Here is a 17,833-nt window from a genome sequence, read left to right as displayed (position 1 = left end):
ACCATTGCATTCCAGTCTGGGTGACAAAGTGAGATCCTGTCTCAAAAAAAAAAAAAAAAAAAAACCATCAGGCATGGTGGCTCACGCCTGTAATCCCAGCTCTTTGGGAGGCTGCCCCTCAGGGCAGATCACGAGGTCAGTAGTTTAAGACCAGCCTGGCCAACATGGCGAAACCCTGTCTCTACTAAAAATACAAAAATTAGCCAGGTGTGGTGGCAGGCGCCTTAACCCCAGCTACTCGGGAGGCTGAGGCAGGATTGTTTGAACCCAGGAGGTGGAGGTTGCAGTGAGCCGTGACCATGCCACGGGTGACAGAGCAAGACTCTATCTCAAAAAACAAATAAACAAACAACCAGAGATTTAGAATATGTTTAGGTGGAGCAAATATTTCAAAGGCGTTTGTGAAAATTTAATGAAATAATGCATGAGGAGACCATAGCATGGCGCCTGGTACACAGCAAGTGTTCTCAACAGAGTTGCTGTTATTATCATTAATGTCATAGCCTTCATTGTTGTTACCCTTATCTGCCAACTACTAGGGCTACTTTAATTTTTTGTATAAGAAACATGTCTAAACCACAATTAGTGAGTTATTTTTATTAGTGGTTACAGAGAGAACTTAGCGTTATACTTTTACTGAAATTGACTTATTTTTATTTTTATTTTTTATTTTTGAGACAGCGACTCGCTCTGTTGTTCAGGCTGGAGTGCAGTGATGTGATCTTGGCTCACTGCAACCTCCGCCTCCTGGGTTCAAGTGATTCTCCCACCTCAGCCTCCCGAGTAGCTGGGATTACCGGCGCACACCACCACACCCAGCTAATTTTTTGTATTTTTAGTAGAGATGGGGTTTCACCATGTTGGCCAGGCTGGTCTTGAACACCTGACCTCAAGTGATCTGCCCGCTTTGGCCTTCCAAAGTGCTGGGATTATAGGGGTGAGCCACCCTGCCCGGCCTGGAATTGACTATTATTAACTATGTATCTTTTAAAATGTTTGATTATTTTGAATCCTCAATTATCTCTGCTGTGAAACCACTGATTGTGGTATTCATTGGAGACTGACTCATAGGAACAGGAGTCAGCTGTATGTTTCAAGCATTTTATTAGGCAAATAAACAGACATTTACTGCACAACAGGACGGGTTATCCCAAGTTTACAGATGATAAAACCAAGGCCTTTGAAACATTCATAGTGCAATACTGTAATGCAATTCTGACACTACCCACCCAGAGTTCCCGCAGACTCCCTAGGTTAAGGACATAGTACCCAACAAAATTGTCCTTGCTTCAGATGCCAGCAACAAGTTGAAGGCCCTAGGCCACCTGCACTTCGGATAACTGGCTATAAGTTCAGGAGTCCCCACAACTACCTCAGGTTTGATAATTCATTAGAATGACTCAGAACTCAGGAAAGTGCTCTACTTATCATTACCATTTTATTATTCAGGGTACAAATCAGGACCAGCCAAATGAAGGGACCCATAGGGTGAGGTCTGGGAGGGTCCTAAACACAGAGCTTTGTGCCCTGTCTCCATGGAATCAGGGCACATCACCCTCCTGGCACATTGATCTATTCACCAACCAGGAAACTCCACTGAGCTTTGGTGTCCAGAGATTTTAGCAGGGCTTCATTATTTAGGTTTGATTGCAGGATTGAATTCAATATCCAGATCCTCTTTCATCCCCGGAGGTCAGGAAGTTGACCCAATATCAGGTGACTCAAAACCGTGTCTCTAATCACATGGTGGAGCCTGGCATCCTAAGTTATTAGCATTAGCTATCTGGGGCCCACCATGAGTCACCTCATTAGTATAAATTGTCAAGGTCCACCATAAATAACAGAGATATTCCTGTCACTTGGGAAGTTACAAGGGTTTTATTCTTCATTATACAACAGAGGGTCATACATCTAATGAGGACTAGAGCCAGGATTTAATCCAGTTCTGTCTGAATTCAAAGCCCCAGCTCTATCCACTATTCCATTTTTACAATTAAGGGCCTTAGATAAGTGATTTGTTTAAGGTCACACAGCTAGTAAGTGACAATAGAGCCCGGTCCCAGTACAGACTACCAATGTGTGCTCCTTCCATAATGCAATTACTTCCATGATGCATGTTGGGGCGCATTTGACTTGTTTCTGTAAATTTTGCAGTTGTGTTATAGAACACAGCGTCCTAGCTAAGGTATATCAGTTGACAGGGTTTGTCATCATTTAGTTATGTTTTATTCATAGATTTTTAAAAGTCAAGTGAGAAAAATTCAGTCAATACTTCCAACATTTAAGAAAGTGTAAGTCCTTTTTGATTTATTGTTTTATTTCTAAAAGTAATAAATATCAATAGAAGGAAATTAATCCATTACTGTTTGAGGCTGCATGGTGCTATTTTTCTGACATTTGGCTTAATTTGGATACCTCTTTCTGCTTCCAGGTACCATTCATTGTATTTTCCATGCAACTGGGCACCACTACACTTGGAAGAAAGTTACCACAACTGTACACAACATTATTGTGGGCAAGTTGTGGATAGATCAGGTGAGGAAAGGTACCACCAAAGTGTGTGTGAAGTTTAAAAGAATACCTCTTTAGGTATATTTCTGCAGTATTTAGGACATGTGAACTGGTCCCAGAATGTTGCTACTGATTCATCAGTTTCTCCTAAGGAATTTCTCTCAGGCAGTAGCCCTACCTCTACCTCTCCAAGTTGCTGTACCACAAATTATTGTTTATAAATGACCAAATTATAACATTCATCAATGACCATTCTGCTAGGACTGTGTTGGGTGCTACAACAGGTAGAAAAAACAAACATGGCCCCAACTCTTAATCCTTTCATTATTCATCAAATACTTATTGCGAGGCGGTATGCTAGGTCCTGGGGATACAAAGTCTGATGAGATGTCCCTCAAGAATTTATTATATCATTGGAGATATATGACCAATGTGTAGGTTGGAAAATGTGCAGCAACATACACTAATATAAAAGATGCCCTATGATAGTATCTAATTAATTGTCAGTTTTCTCGTAAGACAATGGTTGCAGCAAATTTAGAAAAGAGGGAATACTGTCTTCTGAGCAGGCAGGAAAGGCCTCACAGTAGTTATGGGAGTTAAGTTGAATCTTAAAGTGTGGTTTGGGATTTAGAAGATAGAAAGGAAGGGAAAATGGGCCGGGCATGTTGGCTCACGCCTGTAATCCCAACACCTTGGGAGGCCAAGGTGGGAGGATCACTTGAGCACAGGAGTTTGAGACTAGCCTGGGCAACATAGTGAGACCTTGTCTCTACAAAAAAATTAAAAAAAAAAAAAAGAAAGGAGGGAAAATGAAATGAATCAAATATAGAAAGGCCCACCATATGTAATTTGCAATTGTGAGTAGAGTATTTTGATTTAAGCAGAAGAGTTCACGAAGGGTACTAGTGAGGGATTGGTTTGGAAAGGTAAATTATCATGTGAATTTCAGTGTATGTGCTGAAGGTCAAATCATGCCATCTAACATGTGAGATACAATTCAAAACAAGTGGTCACTTGGTCTTGATCTCAACCTGGAAAACCAAGGTTACATAGGGATTCTATAGCATTCCCAAGGCTAGCTAAGATCTGAATCTTAAACAAGGGATTATTAGAATGTAAGATTGAAAAGTAAAGAATTATGAACCATGGGTTTGGCAGACATTGAATTTATTGAGTCTTAATAAAACTATGAATTTTTTCATTTTACAGTCTGGCGAAATTGATATTGTGAATCACAAGACAGGAGACAAGTGTAATCTTAAATTCGTTCCTTATAGCTACTTCTCTCGGGATGTAGCAAGAAAGGTAAGGGAAGTTGAAATTTAAATTGTTTCACCTAGCATGTATCTCTTAGAAAGCATACTCCTTTAGGACTGGAATGTATATACATGTGGGGTGGTATAGGGGTGTGTACATTATATATAGTGTATGTGTATATATAGTGATTCAAAAAAAGTAGAGGTGAAAGGCTGGGCATGGTGGCTTATAGCTGTAATCCCAGCACTTTGGGAGGCTGAGGCGGGCGGATCGCCTGAGGTCAGGAGTTCGAGCCCAGCCTGGCCAACATGATGAAACCCTGTCTCTACTAAAAATACAAAAATTAGCTGGGTGTGATGGCGTGTGCCTGTAATCCCAGCTACTTGGGAGGGTGAGGCAGGAGAATCACTTAAACCTGGGAGGCAGAGGCTGCAGTGAGTCTTGCACCATTGCACACCAGCCTGGGCAACAGAGCGAGACTCCATCTCAAAAAAAAAGAAAAAGTAGAGGTGAAGGAGAAAGTCATCAAGAAAGACTATATTGTATTACTAAACCAATTCCTTCTTTTTTCTGGGAATGACAATAAGTGAGGAAGTGAAAGTGTCAAGAGCAATGAGAGATTGAAAATGGGAAACACGGCAGAGGTGGGTGGATCACCTGAGTGATCGGGAGTTCGAGACCAGCCTGACCAACATGGAGAAACCCTGTCTCCACGAAAAATACAAAATTAGCCGGGCATGGTGGCGCATGCCTGAAATCCCAGCTACTCTGGAGGCTGAGGCAGGAGAATTGCTTGAACTGGGGAGGCGGAGGTTGCAGTGAGCCGAGATCACACCATTGCACTCTAGTCTGGGCAACGAGAGAGAAACGTCGTCTCAAAAAAAAAAAAAAAAAAAAGAAAGTAAATGGGAAAACACAGAGGAAGGACTAATAAAAGATTTCAGAAAAAAGGGGTTTGATCACTGAGAAGTTTGAGGGGGAGTTGTGTGATACCACCATAATGATTTGTGTCATGAGTTTCTGTGGGAGACTGAAGAATAGCTGGGGATTTAAATCTGTTTATAGGTCCCTGTGAATTTCTTGAGAGAAGAAAATATAATTCTGAGTACCAGTCAGATGCTTTTTCTACATGTATCTTTGATACAAAAGTCCCTGGGAAGGGTAGTGAGGGGAGGGGACAGAGCAAGAAGTGGGGATAGTTAATGGGTACAAAAAAATAGAAAGAATAAAGTCTAGTATTTGCTGGCACAACAGGATGACTATGGTCAAAAATAATTGTACGTTTTAAAATAACTAAAAGAGTATAATTGAATTGTTTGCAACACAAAGGATAAATGCAAATTATAAATATATACACCTACTATGTACTCACAAAAATAAAAACTAAAAGTTTACCAAAAATCCCCATATAACAAAAAATGATAATGAAATCCCCAAGTCATGGCTCAGTTATTTCAAGTAGCAGAAAAAAAATACAACAAAATAATTTGAGGCCAGGCATGGTGGCTTATGCCTATAATCCTAACACTTTGGGAGATGGAGATAAGAGGATTGCTTGAGCCAAGGAGTTCAAGACCTGCCTGGGCAACATAGTAAGACCCTTTCTCTACAAAAAAAAATTAAAGACTTAGCCAGATGTGGTGGCACATACCTGTAGTTCTAGCTACTCGAGTGGCTGAGGTGAGACATCACTTGAGTCCTAGAGTTGGAGGCCACAGTGAGCTATGATTGCATCAGTGTACTCCAGCCTGGGCAACAGAGCAAGATCCCATCTCTAATAATAATAATAATTTGGATGACTCCCTGGTGTTTGTTATAACAGGATCTAACCAGTATTTATCCTAGGACTTCCAGTATAGTCAGGTAAGCTAATTCACAATGAATTCTATATAGCCAAGCCCTGTTCTCTACCCTTGCAGGTGACGGGGGAAGTGACAGATCCATCAGGAAAAGTCCACTTTGCTCTTCTGGGGACATGGGATGAGAAAATGGAATGTTTCAAAGTACAGCCAGTAACTGGGGAAAATGGGGGTGATGCTCGGCAGAGAGGCCATGAAGCAGAGGAAAGCAGGGTCATGCTGTGGAAAAGGAATCCTTTACCGTGAGTATCAGCATGCATGCTGCCCAGATACCACTTTGACCTTGACTGTGGAGCAATATTGAAGGCATTTCTGCCTGCCCTCTCACTTAAGTATGTGAGGAATTGAGCAAGGGAAATTGAGACCTTTGGAGAGAGTAACAGAAGGTTGTCATTGTATGATTTGACTTGTAGCATGCTTATTTTAAGGAAGTTCAAACCAAACTATGTCTGACAAAAAATACTTTGTGCTTTCTAAAGGTCCTTTGGATTGTGATTCAGAAGGATATTTTTCTACTATTTAGAGCAAAACTGTTCAAAAGTGGCTAGAGAAGGAAGGTGCCTACCACCTGTTAACAATTTAGCCTAAAGGCCCATCAGCAGCCAGGTGCGGTGGCTCACGCCTGTAATCCCAGCACTTTGGGAGGCCAGGGCAGATGGATCACTTGTGATTAGGAGTTCAAGACCAGCCTGGCCAACATGGTGAAACCCCATCTCTACTAAAAATACAAAAATTAGCCACATATGATGGTGCGCACCCATAATCCCAGCTACTTGGGAGGCTGAGGCATGAGGATGACTTGAGCCCAGAAGTTTGAGGTTGCAGTGAGCTGAGGTCATGCCACTGCATTCCAGCCTAGGCGACAGAGTGAGACTGTCTAAATAAATAAATAAATAAGAAGAAGAAAAAAAAGCCCAGCAGAAAAGAAAGATCCCTGAGACAATGTATAGGACTTTGGAAACAAGATGGAGGTCACTTATTTCCTGTCATCATCTAATACAGTCAGTTTGCAGTGATAGCCAAGATAATCCCAGAGAGAGTTGAAAAGAAAACTAAGGAAACAGGAGTGAGGAATTTTCATTCAGTAGAATGTTTCCTTCTTTCTAATGAACGTAGATAATTTCAGCTGGGCACCACACAACACCAGAAGACTATGGAACTGAGTGATGCCGGGGAGGGGATGGGGAGGGATCCAATTTGTCTCCTTTAGTTAGGGCAATGTGACATGGTCCTAGATCCTTTTCACAGATCTTGTTTTTGTAGAACAGCCTTGGTGATGTGGCCTTGGCAGTGTACTTAGTTGTTGCTTTTTAAATAGGGTCTCGGCTCTGGGATTACCATTTCTTTTTCTTATCTTCTACTTTTAGGAAGAATGCAGAAAACATGTACTACTTCTCAGAGCTTGCTCTGACTCTCAATGCTTGGGAAAGTGGCACCGCCCCCACAGACAGCCGGTTACGACCTGACCAGAGACTAATGGAAAATGGGCGCTGGGATGAAGCAAATGCGGAGAAGCAGCGCCTGGAGGAAAAACAAAGACTTTCCAGAAAGAAGAGAGAAGCGGAAGCTATGAAAGCCACAGAGGATGGTAATGAACTTCCCTTCTGCTCTTCTTTCTTGATGCATGGAGAATGCCAGCACTAATTTTTTTCTTTCCTCTCTTTTCCTTTTAGGCACACCATATGATCCCTATAAGGCACTGTGGTTTGAGCGGAAGAAGGACCCTGTTACCAAGGAGTTAACCCATATTTATAGGGGAGAATACTGGGAGTGTAAAGAAAAACAGGACTGGAGCTCATGCCCGGACATTTTCTGAAATGGCAGTAACAAAAAAGAGGAGCATCTAATGGAGAAGAGGACAGAGGATGTGTGGGAAAGCTGACAATTGTGACTCTCTTACCAAGTGCTTTCCTCAAGTTTGTCTCTCTTGACCAATCATTTTTTCCAAATCAGTCACCAAAAGGAGATACCAGTGGTGGTGATTGGCTGGTTGCCTTAGCTGATTGAAACTGAAATCGACATACGAGATACTATGTCTGTAAGGGAGAGGTTTAGTGGCCGAAGGTTAGTGTTATTCCACATCCACAAAGTCAAGTATTCTTGGCTCTTCTTTCTCCCTCTGCCCCCATTTAAGATGATGTCACTCACCCTCCCCTTGTAGTATCCTGCTCAGCCAAGATCTGCGTAAGATTATGATTCAGGGGCATTTTGGTGCTGTTCAAAGCAAGAGCCAAATTTAGAAGTTCCCTTAAAAAGAAACACATAAGACTTACCAATGGAGGCATCGTGAATGGTTGCAGTGGAGCTTAGGTATAACATCATCGAGTGTGTTCACATGCAGGGTCGGTTTAATGGAGTGTCCACGCGGAGATAACTGCGATATTGGAACACCTGTGAGAGAGATTGTTCTATAGGGCTGGGATATTCAGAGTTACATTCTTGGAAGTTTCTGTTTTTACCTGCATCAAACACCCCTCTGTTGTTCTCCATCATCTTTAATAGCAACTGAAGACTACTTTGGTCGTTGGTAAGAGGGGTGCATTCTCCTCACAAAGGGGTTTTATGGACTTCCTCAGGCGGAGAGCTTCTGAGAACACAGGCAGGATGGAAAAAGACTACTAGCCACTTTTGCTTTCCCAACCCCCCTCAATGCCATCCTTCATTGTCTTTCTGGCTTCTCTTCTTTCTCCTGGCACAGTACCATTTTGGGTCTGTGCCCCAGTGTGGAGCAAAACATTGCCTGTCCCATTCTGATATACTTCAGAATTTGAGAGCAGAAGTTAATCTGGAACAAAAGTTTTCACCATCTCTCAAGCCCCAAGGACTGGAGCCACCTCTGGAATGTGTTAAATATCTGTATATTATATATATGTAGAGAAAAATCTAATTTTTTGGTTTGATTTTCTTCCCATTAAGAATCTTGTTTTTTGATATCCCTTGTCTGCCTGAGACTCTCACTTGGACACGTGTTGATGTGGATGGCACTCCTCTGCTCTCCATCTTTTATGGGCAGAGAGATTCAAAACCTGAGCAGGATCATGTCTGGCAGTTACTAAACAGGGACTTTGTCCATGGTTTGTATCATGGGGTGCCTACTGCTGTCTAAACTCTGCTCTTCTAATTAGCTGACTCTTGAAAATGAAATCCTAACCTCTTTCCTGCCTCTTTTCTTTCTCTTTTTAGGAAGAGTGTGGATAGAAAGTCCGGAGGGCAACTTCCAATTTAATTCTGCTCTGTCCGGCGCATAGGCTAAATCCCAAAAGAACTTTCTTCCTAGGATGTGGGGCTTAAAGCACTACTGTCATGTGGGGGTGGATCAGATAATTGCTCCTGTGGGGCCCTGGCTTCCTTCTCTGTTTGTTCAGTATTTGTTTTTGTTGTCTTGTTGAGAAATATCACCCCTGTGCAACCCACCCTTGGTTGAGGATCACAAATTGAGGTGCCTTCCTTGTATGCTTTTTGTTAGTATTTTTTGTTTTTGTTCCTTAACTGCTGAGCCTCAGCCAGCGTGGGTCCTGGGGTGAAATATCATTCCAAAGGAAGCCATCCCTATGGGGAAATTGGTTTTACTGGGTAAATTAGTACTTTTATTCCTTCCCCTATCCCTTCCTTCCTAGTTGTGATAAACATGGGAGAGGAGTGACTTTGACTGCTGGGGAATTTCTTCCTAAGAACCTTATTCCCAAAATAAGCCAGGGGTTATGTCAAGGCTTCTTTCAAGGAGGCTCATAAAAGCAGTGACCTCATCGGGGGCTTTGGATAGAGTGAGAATTCTCCAACTAAATTGGACTTCTCTGCTTTATCCCCTTTTCTTCCTTCACCATCTGCACTACATTTCTGGCTTGATCCCCAATCAGATTCCCGCTAATGGAAGAAGTTTAGAATCTTTCAGGTGGAATAAAGTCACATGAAAACAAAACACAACTATATATATTTTCAGTTTTTTTGCCTTATTGCTTTTTTTCCAAAAAAAAAAAAACTACTAAATTAAATAATTTTTTAAAAGTCATATTGTTTGTCTGATTCACTTCTGCTGCTAGGCAGGAAGTGGTGTTGGGGAGGTGAAGGAGAACTGGTCCAATGGTAATTTGTTCTGCTCAAGAATCTGAGAGCCCAGAAGTCCTGGTCTTCGTGAGAAATGGAAAGAAAAGCTGTTCACCGCCACTCCAGAGGGCCATGAGCAGAGGAGTAGTTTTAACAGCCCCTGCTGCTGAAATTAACAGTTATCAACATCTCACCTTAGTACAGGGGAATCGTTTTTAGTGTTTTGGGTACTGGGTATGCTCCACTTCAAAAATTTTCCCTGTAAATTTAATTTATCTTGTCCATTTAGATTCTCAGATTGTTGGCTGTTTTATGTAGGAATTCAAATTCTGTTTTTTGTTTGAGACAGGGTCTCACTCTGTCACCCAGGCTGGAGGGCAGTGGCATGACAGCTCACCGTAACATCCGCCTGCTGGGCTCAAGCGATTCTTCCCACCTCAGCTCCCCAAGTAGCTGGGACCACAGGTGCATGCCACCAGAACCAGCTAATTTTTAAATTTTTAGTAGAGACAGGGTTTTGCCATGTTGCCCAGGCTGGTCTTGAATTCCTGGGTTCAAGCAATCCACCAGCCTCTGCCTCCCAAAGTGCTGGGATTACAGGTGTGAGCCACTGAACTTGGCCTCAAATTCTGTTTTTGAAACAAGCAATTGAGTTTTGATTTGAAGACCTTTGAGAAAACTAATGACAGTGGACATGTTTGTATAAGTTTTCACTGGAAAGTTCAGGTTGAGGGAGGGGATAGGCAAAGTAACCTATGGTCCTGGCGGGGGCTGAGATCAGAGCAAGCACAATTCCTGCCCATGGGAGGGACCTCACATTTGCTGAGCATCTGCCTCCATGTACAGGGTGCTGAAATAGGAATTCTGACTATTCTCTGGCTTGTACATAACAATTTTAAGAAGAAAATGTTGCAATCATTTTGAAGATGAAGGAAACAATTTAAATAAATTCACTCAAGGTCATGTAGCTGGTCAGTTAGTCACAGTGTTGGAATTCAAAGCTGGGTTGAGTTTGTGACCTCTACAGTCCTGTGCTCTGGAAGAAACTCTGGGTTGGAAGGCAGCTGATAATTAAGTACTTTCCTCCTGGATTGTATCACATCATGCATAAATGCACATTTCCATTTCCAGAAGCTAATTAATGTTGATAGCACCATTTCTTTTTTTTTTTTTTTTTTTTTTTTTTGAGGTGGAGTCTCACACTGTCACCCAGGCTGGAGTGCAGTGTCGTGATCTCAGCTCACTGCAACCTGTGCCTCCCAGGTTCAAGCAATTCTCCTGCCTCAGCCTCCCGAGTAGCTGGGATTACAGGCGCATGCCACCACGCCCAGCTAATTTTTTGTATTTTTAGTAGAGATGGCATTTCACCATGTTGGCCAGGCTGGTCTCGAACTCCTGACCTTGTGATTCACCTGCCTCAGCCTCCCAAAGTGCTGGAATTACAGGCGTGAGCCACCACGCCCTGCAGCACCATTTCTTTTAAGGCTGTATGTAAAGAAAGGAGCATCCCTGAAATTCAGTCTACAGGCTCCTTGATTGATCAAGGCCCTCATGTCTGCAAAGTTGGCTCTGATGTCAGGGATGATTTTCTAGCCTGGTTCTTAGGAAGGCCACTAAGTGTTCAAGTCATTTGCCTGACTCCCATTGGCTGGATTTGATATTAAGTTTCAGCAAAGGTTTTTTTCCGGCAAGCTAAAGAATCACTGCAGTAGACCCCTGACATTTGTGAGAGCTGTATCCTGCAATCTTGAATACTACCATGGCATACAATGTACTGCATTAGGGACAATCAAATGTAGCTGAAACATTTAACGATCCCTCACTGAATCCTTTATTATTCTTATTTTTATTTTTTAAGATGGAGGTCTCACTATATTGCCCAGGCTGTTCTTGAACTCCTGGGCTCAAGCGATTCTCCCACCTCGGCCTCTTGAAGTGCTGGGGTTACAGATGTGAGCCTCTGTGTCCGACCCCTCATTGCATCCTTTAATGTGACATGATGGGCTAGGATGTGGATCTTGAGGGGTCTACCATGCTCAGTCATGATTGAAAATTATAACTCAGCAAAATGATAAATTATTTGTTGGGGACCTCTGAATTTGCACAAAAATGTTAAACCTATACATTTAAGGGTCTGCTCTACTTTCAGCAAGATAATTGAGAACCAACCTACAGTATTGTCCTAAAAGGAGGTATAGAAAATCTTTGCAATTCATTCACTATAGTTGTATATTTTGTGCAACTCTAAGATTGTTATCAAAATTTATTATAACTTGCTTCTAAAAGTTTATAAAACTTATGGCCAGGCAGGGTGGCTCATAATCCCAGATTTTTGGGAGGCCAAGGTGGGAGGATCACTTGAGATCAGGAATTCCAGACCAGCCTGGCCAACATGGTGAAACCCCAACTCTACTAAAAATACAAAAATTAGCTGGGCATGGTGGCAGGTGCCTGTAATCCCAGCTACTTGGGAGGCTGAGGTGGGAGAATCACTTGAACCTGTGAGGTGGAGGTTGCAGTGAGCCGAGATCACGCCATTGCACTCCAGCCTGGACAACAGAGTGAAAAAAAAAAAAAAAAAACTTTTACCAAGTACTCTACTGTACCCAGTGGGAAGCATCCGAAGCCTTTCATGGCGCTCCCTTCCAAAGCTCATAATTTGTGGTTAAACTATCCTCATAATTTTTGGCTAAACTCTCCTGCTCACATTGATCCCTCAGGGGAAGGAGACAGGGTAGCCAGACGAGGCTTCTTTAAAGGCAAAAAGCTGAAGGTTTCAGATCTTCTACAAAGAGTATTGCAGAGGTCACATCTAAGTCTGACCAGGTGACATTAGAGGTTGCTAAAGAAAGAGTTGGTCCTGAGATATGGCTAGAGATTTTTTAATTAATTATTAATTCCACATTTACTCTAGCCTGTTACGTGACATACATTGGGGATACAAATAGCAAGAAAGAGCGTAAACAGGCAATTGCAATCCAGTTTTATAAGTGGTGTAAAAGCACTGTAGGGACAACTATTCTGTAGTGAATTAGGAGGGAGGGGATAGAGACATGTCTGAGAAGACTTCCAGAACTAGGAGAATGTATGTGAGCTGAGAGTTGCAGGTTACATAGGGTTTAGGAGAAGGGCAATGTCAAAAATGCTGCATGGAGGAAGATGAAATGCAAGGCCAAAGCATTCTGAGTTCAGATGACTGCATGAATAGCTTGTGTTTAGGGTCAAAGAGAGAGCACTGAGATATGCTGCTGGAGAAAGGTTAGCCCCAAGTTATAGAAGGCTTTCCATACCCTATGGAGAAGCCATGTAGCTCCTGCCTGCAATTCTAACATTTTGAGAGGCCAAGGCAGGAGGATCCCTTGAGCCCAGGAGTTCCAGATCAGCCTGGGTAACATGGTGAGATCCTGGCTCTCTGTTTTTGTTTTTTTTTTTTTGTTTTTTTTTTTTTTTTGAGACGGAGTCTCACTCTGTTGCCCAGGCTGGAGTGCAGTGGCGCAATCTCGGCTCACTGCAAGCTCCGCCTCCCGGGTTCACGCCATTCTCCTGCCTCAGCCTCTCCGAGTAGCTGGGACTACAGGCGCCCGCCACCACGCCCGGCTAATTTTTGGTATTTTTAGTAGAGACGGGGTTTCACCGTGGTCTCAATCTCCTGACCTCGTGATCCGCCCGCCTCGGCCTCCCAAAGTGCTGGGATTACAAGCGTGAACCACCGCGCCCGGCCCCTGGTCTCTGTTTATATTTAAAGGGGAAAAAAAGCCTGGGTTTTTTTTCTTTGCTTTTCTTTTCTTTTTTTTTTTTTTTTTTTTTTTTTTTTGAGATGGCGTCTGGCCCTGTCACCCAGGCTTCCAGGCTGGAGTGTGCAGTGGCACGATCTAGGCTCGCTGCAACCTGCCCCTTCCAGGTTCAAGCAATTCTCCTGCCTCAGTCTCCCGAGTAGCTGGGATTACAGGCCTGTGCCACCAGGCCCGGCTAATTTTTTGCATTTTTAGTAAAAACAGGGTTTCACCATGTTAGCCAGGCTGGTCTCGAACTCCTGACCTCAGGTGATCTGCCTGCCTCAGTCTCCCAAAGTGCTGGGAATATAGGCTTGAGCCACCGCATTTGGCCCAAGAGCCTGGATTTTTGTTTTCAACTAGAGACCTAGTGAAACATTCTTAAGCAGGGTGGAAAATGATTGGAGAGGGGCCGGGTGCGGTGGCTTATGCCTGTAATCCCAGCACTTTGGAAGGCCGAGGCGGGCGGATCACCTGAAGTCAGGAGTTCCAGACCAGCCTGGCCAACGTGGCAAAACTCCATCTCTACTAAAAATACAAAAAAATTAGCCAGGCATGGTGGCGGGTGCCTGTATTCCCAGATACTCTGGAGGCTGGGGCAAGAGAATCACCTGAACCCAGGAGGCAGAGGTTGCAGTGAGCCGAGATCGTGCCACTGTACTCCAGCCTGGGTTAAGAGCTCCCTCTCAAAAAAAAAAGAAAAAAAAAAGAAAAAAAGGAGGTTGGAGAGGATACGAAGATGAGAAATGGAGGGATTCCAGAAAGGATGAAGTAGAATGAAAGCATTTCATGGCTTTCCCATAAAATGGAGGGCAGAGGGAAGAAGGAATTCTTATTTTTCTGACTTAGGAAAACTAGATGGAAGATGGTAGTAAGATAAACAAGTTTAGAAGGAAAGTTAGGTTCATTTTTAATTTTTTTAGAGATAGGGTCTCACTGGGTTGCCTAGGTTGTAGTGTAGTGGCATGATCATAGCTCACTGCAGCCTCCAACTCCTGGGCTCAAGTAGTCCTCCTGCCTCAGCCTCTCTAGTAGCTGGAACTACAGGTGTGTGCCACTACGCCCAGCTTATTTTTTATTTTTTGTAGAAATGGGGTCTCACAATGTTGCCCAGGATGGTCTCAAGCTCCTGGCCTCAGGCAATTCTCCCACCTCGGCCTTCCAAACTGCTGTGATTACATGTGTGAGCCACTGCACCCAACAGGTTGATTTTTAGACATGCTTTGTAAGATGTGCCTGTTCAGAGGTCAAGTAAGCAATTGTAGAAAATGGGTCTTAACATGTGATAGTGGCATTTTTGTGAGAACCGAGGAATGAGAGACTGAGAGAGCCTGCACATAAAATCAACTGGCCAACTTAAAAACACATGTAATATCTTGACCCCATCTGCAGAGATTCTAATTCAGTTACGGGCTAGGGCAATTTTAGACACACACACACACACACACACACACACACACAATTGCCCTAGCCCTAATTGGATCAGAATATCTGCAGATGGGGTCCAGGTATTTTACATATATATGTGTGTATGTGTGTGTGTGTGTGTATCTTTTTTTATATATATACACATATATGTATATATAAATTATATATATGTATGTATGTGTGTGTGTGTGTTATCACACTGGGACCAGGTGCAAGGGTCATGCCTGTAATCCCAGCACTTTGGGAGGCTGAGGAGGGTGGATCACCTGAGGTCAGGAGTTTGAGACCAGCCTGGCAAGTGTGGCGAAACCCCATCTCTACTCAAAATACAAAAATTAGCTGGGGCCGGGTGTGGTGGCTCACGCCTGTAATCCTAGCACATTGGGAAGCTGAGGAGGGCGGGGATCACGAGGTCAGGAGTTCGAAACCAGCCTGGCCAATATGGTGAAATCCCATCTCTACTAAAAATACAAAAATTAGCTGGGCATGGTAGCACACGCTTGTAGTCCCAGCTACTCGGGAGGCTGAGACAGAAGAATCACTTGAACCCAGGAGGCAGAGGTTGCAGTGAGCCGAGATCATGCCACTTCACTCCAGCCTGGGCAGCAGAGCGAGACTCTGTCTCAATAAATAAATAAATAAATAAATAAATAAATAAGCAAGCAAGCCGGGCGTGGTGGTGGGTGCCGGTAGTCCCAGCTACTCGGGAGTATGAGGCAGGAGAATCTCTTGAATTCGGAAGGCGGAGGTTGCAGTGAGCCAAGATCGTGCCACTGCACTCCAGCCTGGGCAGCAAAGCAAGACTCTGTCTCAAAAAAAAAAAAAAAAGAAAACAAAAAGAAAATGAAAAAAAGAAAAAAGAAAAGAAACTGACTTAAGCATAGAAAAGTAAATGACTCAAGAACATAGGCAAGTAAGTGACCAGAAAAGGACTTAAATCCACTCTTTGTCATTATATACCTAGAAACCGACTTGAGCATAGACAAGTAAGTGACTCAAGAACAGGCAAGTAAGTGACCAGAAAAGGACTTAAGTCCACTATTTGTCATTAATATACCTAGCCTATGGTAAGTCTATACTACGGTATTAATTTTCCATAGCTGCATAACTAATTACTATAACCAGTAGCTTAAAACAACACCTGTTCTATCCATTCACGGTGTATCCATTCATCTGAAGATGAGAAGTCCCACATGATGTGACTGGGTTCTCTACTCAGGGTGTCACAAGGCTGAAATCAAGGAGTTGACCAGCTTGAGTTCTCATCTGGAGGAACTGAGGGGAAAACTGCTTCCAAGCTCATTCTTGCTCTTGGCCAACTTAGGTTTCCTGCAGTTGTAGAACTGAAGACAAATTTCCTTGCTGGCTGTCTGCTGAGAACCACCCTCAACTTCTAGAGACCGCCCACATGTTTTTGCCACATGGTCCCCTTCATCTTCAAGTCTTGTGTTTTGAGTCTCTGACTCCTTTCTGCAACCAGCTAGAGAAAACTCTCTGCTTTTAAAGGGTTCAAGTGATTGGTCAGGCTCACCCAGATAATCACATATTTTAGAGTAAGCTGTACTATATAATATCACCTAATAACATGTTATAAATTAATAGGGTGAATTTCATAGTCCCAGGGATTATGCAGGGTTTTGTGGGGCTGGGAGGGTGTTTTGTGGATCATTTTAGAATTTTTCCTACTTCAACTACCCAGGGAAACCAAAAGGGTGAAATTTAAGCTAAACAAATGATAGGCTCTTGAGTCTGAAAAAACTGTAAAGTCACCTAGTTTAGGCGTGACAGCCACAAACATCTCATTTCAGATGTACTCTTTTCTTAATCTTTCTTGAGAACGACAGTCTATACTCATCCTCCATTTTAAGCCTATTGTTTATAAATTCTAAACTAAGGTCATGTTTTTATTTCAAATTATAATGAGCCCATGCTGGCTCCTTATTTATGAAGCAAGTGAATATGAAGCGTTGAATTATTCTAACAGCCTTATGGAGTTTATATAAAACTTTTTTTTTTTTTTTTTGAGATGGAGTTTTGCTCTTGTTGCTCAGGCTGGAGTGCAATGGAACAATCTCGGCCCACCGCAACCTCCACCTCCCGGGTTCAAGCGATTCTCCTGCTTCAGCCTCCCAAGTAGCTGGGATGACAGGCATGCGCCACCACGCCCGGCTAAGTTTGTATTTTTAGTAGAGACGGGGTTTCTCCATGTTGGTCAGGCTGGTCTTGAACTCCCGACCTCAGGTGATCTGCCCGCCTCGGCCTCCCAGAGACACCGCGTCTGGCTAAAACATTTTTAAGTGAATAAATGCAAGAGATGAAAATTATGAAATGGGAGGTGGAGGAGGAATAAAATCAGCATATTAGAGATATTATTAAACCACAGCTTGCTTCTTAGAGTTTGAGGGAAGCCTGACTTAATTCTTGTTTTTTTTGACTATATATATTTAAAAATGAAAAATGCCAAGATGGCATTCCAAAAACTGAGGTATATTTTTAATGCTACGTTTAGCAAATCAGTGCTTTTAACAAATACTGTACAGTGACTCTATGTTTACCTCATGTGGAGGTAGCATTGAAAGGCTACATTTGAAGCCTTTACAAATGGCCTTCCTTACCTCTTCTATGTATCCAGGATTTCAATCTGAAGATATCTGTAAAAATCACAATGTTTGTATATATCTACCTTGCAAAATCCGCCTTTGCACAAGAACAAGTATATTTTTAAAATTTATGACAGTATTGTTTTTAATAATGAGATATAGAAAAAGGTAAAAAAGCCAATAGTTGTCAGTTTGATTACATAGATCATGTTATAACCATACAATCCAATACTGGCGAACGTGGATTAAAAAGCACGACAGGTCTACATAACTGCCATGAAAAAACTCCATAATATGTTTTTAAATGAAAAAAGCAAATTGCAGGGAACTTACAACAACAACAACAACAACAAACCCT

At 42.7% G+C, this 17,833-nt stretch overlaps 1 protein-coding gene across 1 annotated transcript in view; it reads left to right on the top strand.

The window, feature by feature from the left end:
- The window catches only part of OSBP (oxysterol binding protein), a 40,683-nt gene extending 31,044 nt beyond the window's left edge, over positions 1 to 9,639 (top strand). Inside the window, exons 10-14 of the mRNA XM_055271208.2 lie at positions 2,432 to 2,535; positions 3,724 to 3,819; positions 5,691 to 5,872; positions 6,998 to 7,218; positions 7,304 to 9,639. Coding sequence (XP_055127183.1) covers positions 2,432 to 2,535; positions 3,724 to 3,819; positions 5,691 to 5,872; positions 6,998 to 7,218; positions 7,304 to 7,446 — 746 coding nt within the window. The 3' untranslated portion in view covers positions 7,447 to 9,639. The remainder of the gene's footprint in view (positions 1 to 2,431; positions 2,536 to 3,723; positions 3,820 to 5,690; positions 5,873 to 6,997; positions 7,219 to 7,303) is intronic.
- The last annotated feature ends 8,194 nt before the right edge of the window (positions 9,640 to 17,833 follow it).

This window comes from Symphalangus syndactylus, chromosome 1, assembly GCF_028878055.3.
Source record: "Symphalangus syndactylus isolate Jambi chromosome 1, NHGRI_mSymSyn1-v2.1_pri, whole genome shotgun sequence".
NCBI classification, from domain to species: Eukaryota; Metazoa; Chordata; class Mammalia; order Primates; family Hylobatidae; genus Symphalangus; species Symphalangus syndactylus.
This window is presented reverse-complemented; position numbering and strand designations above follow the sequence as displayed.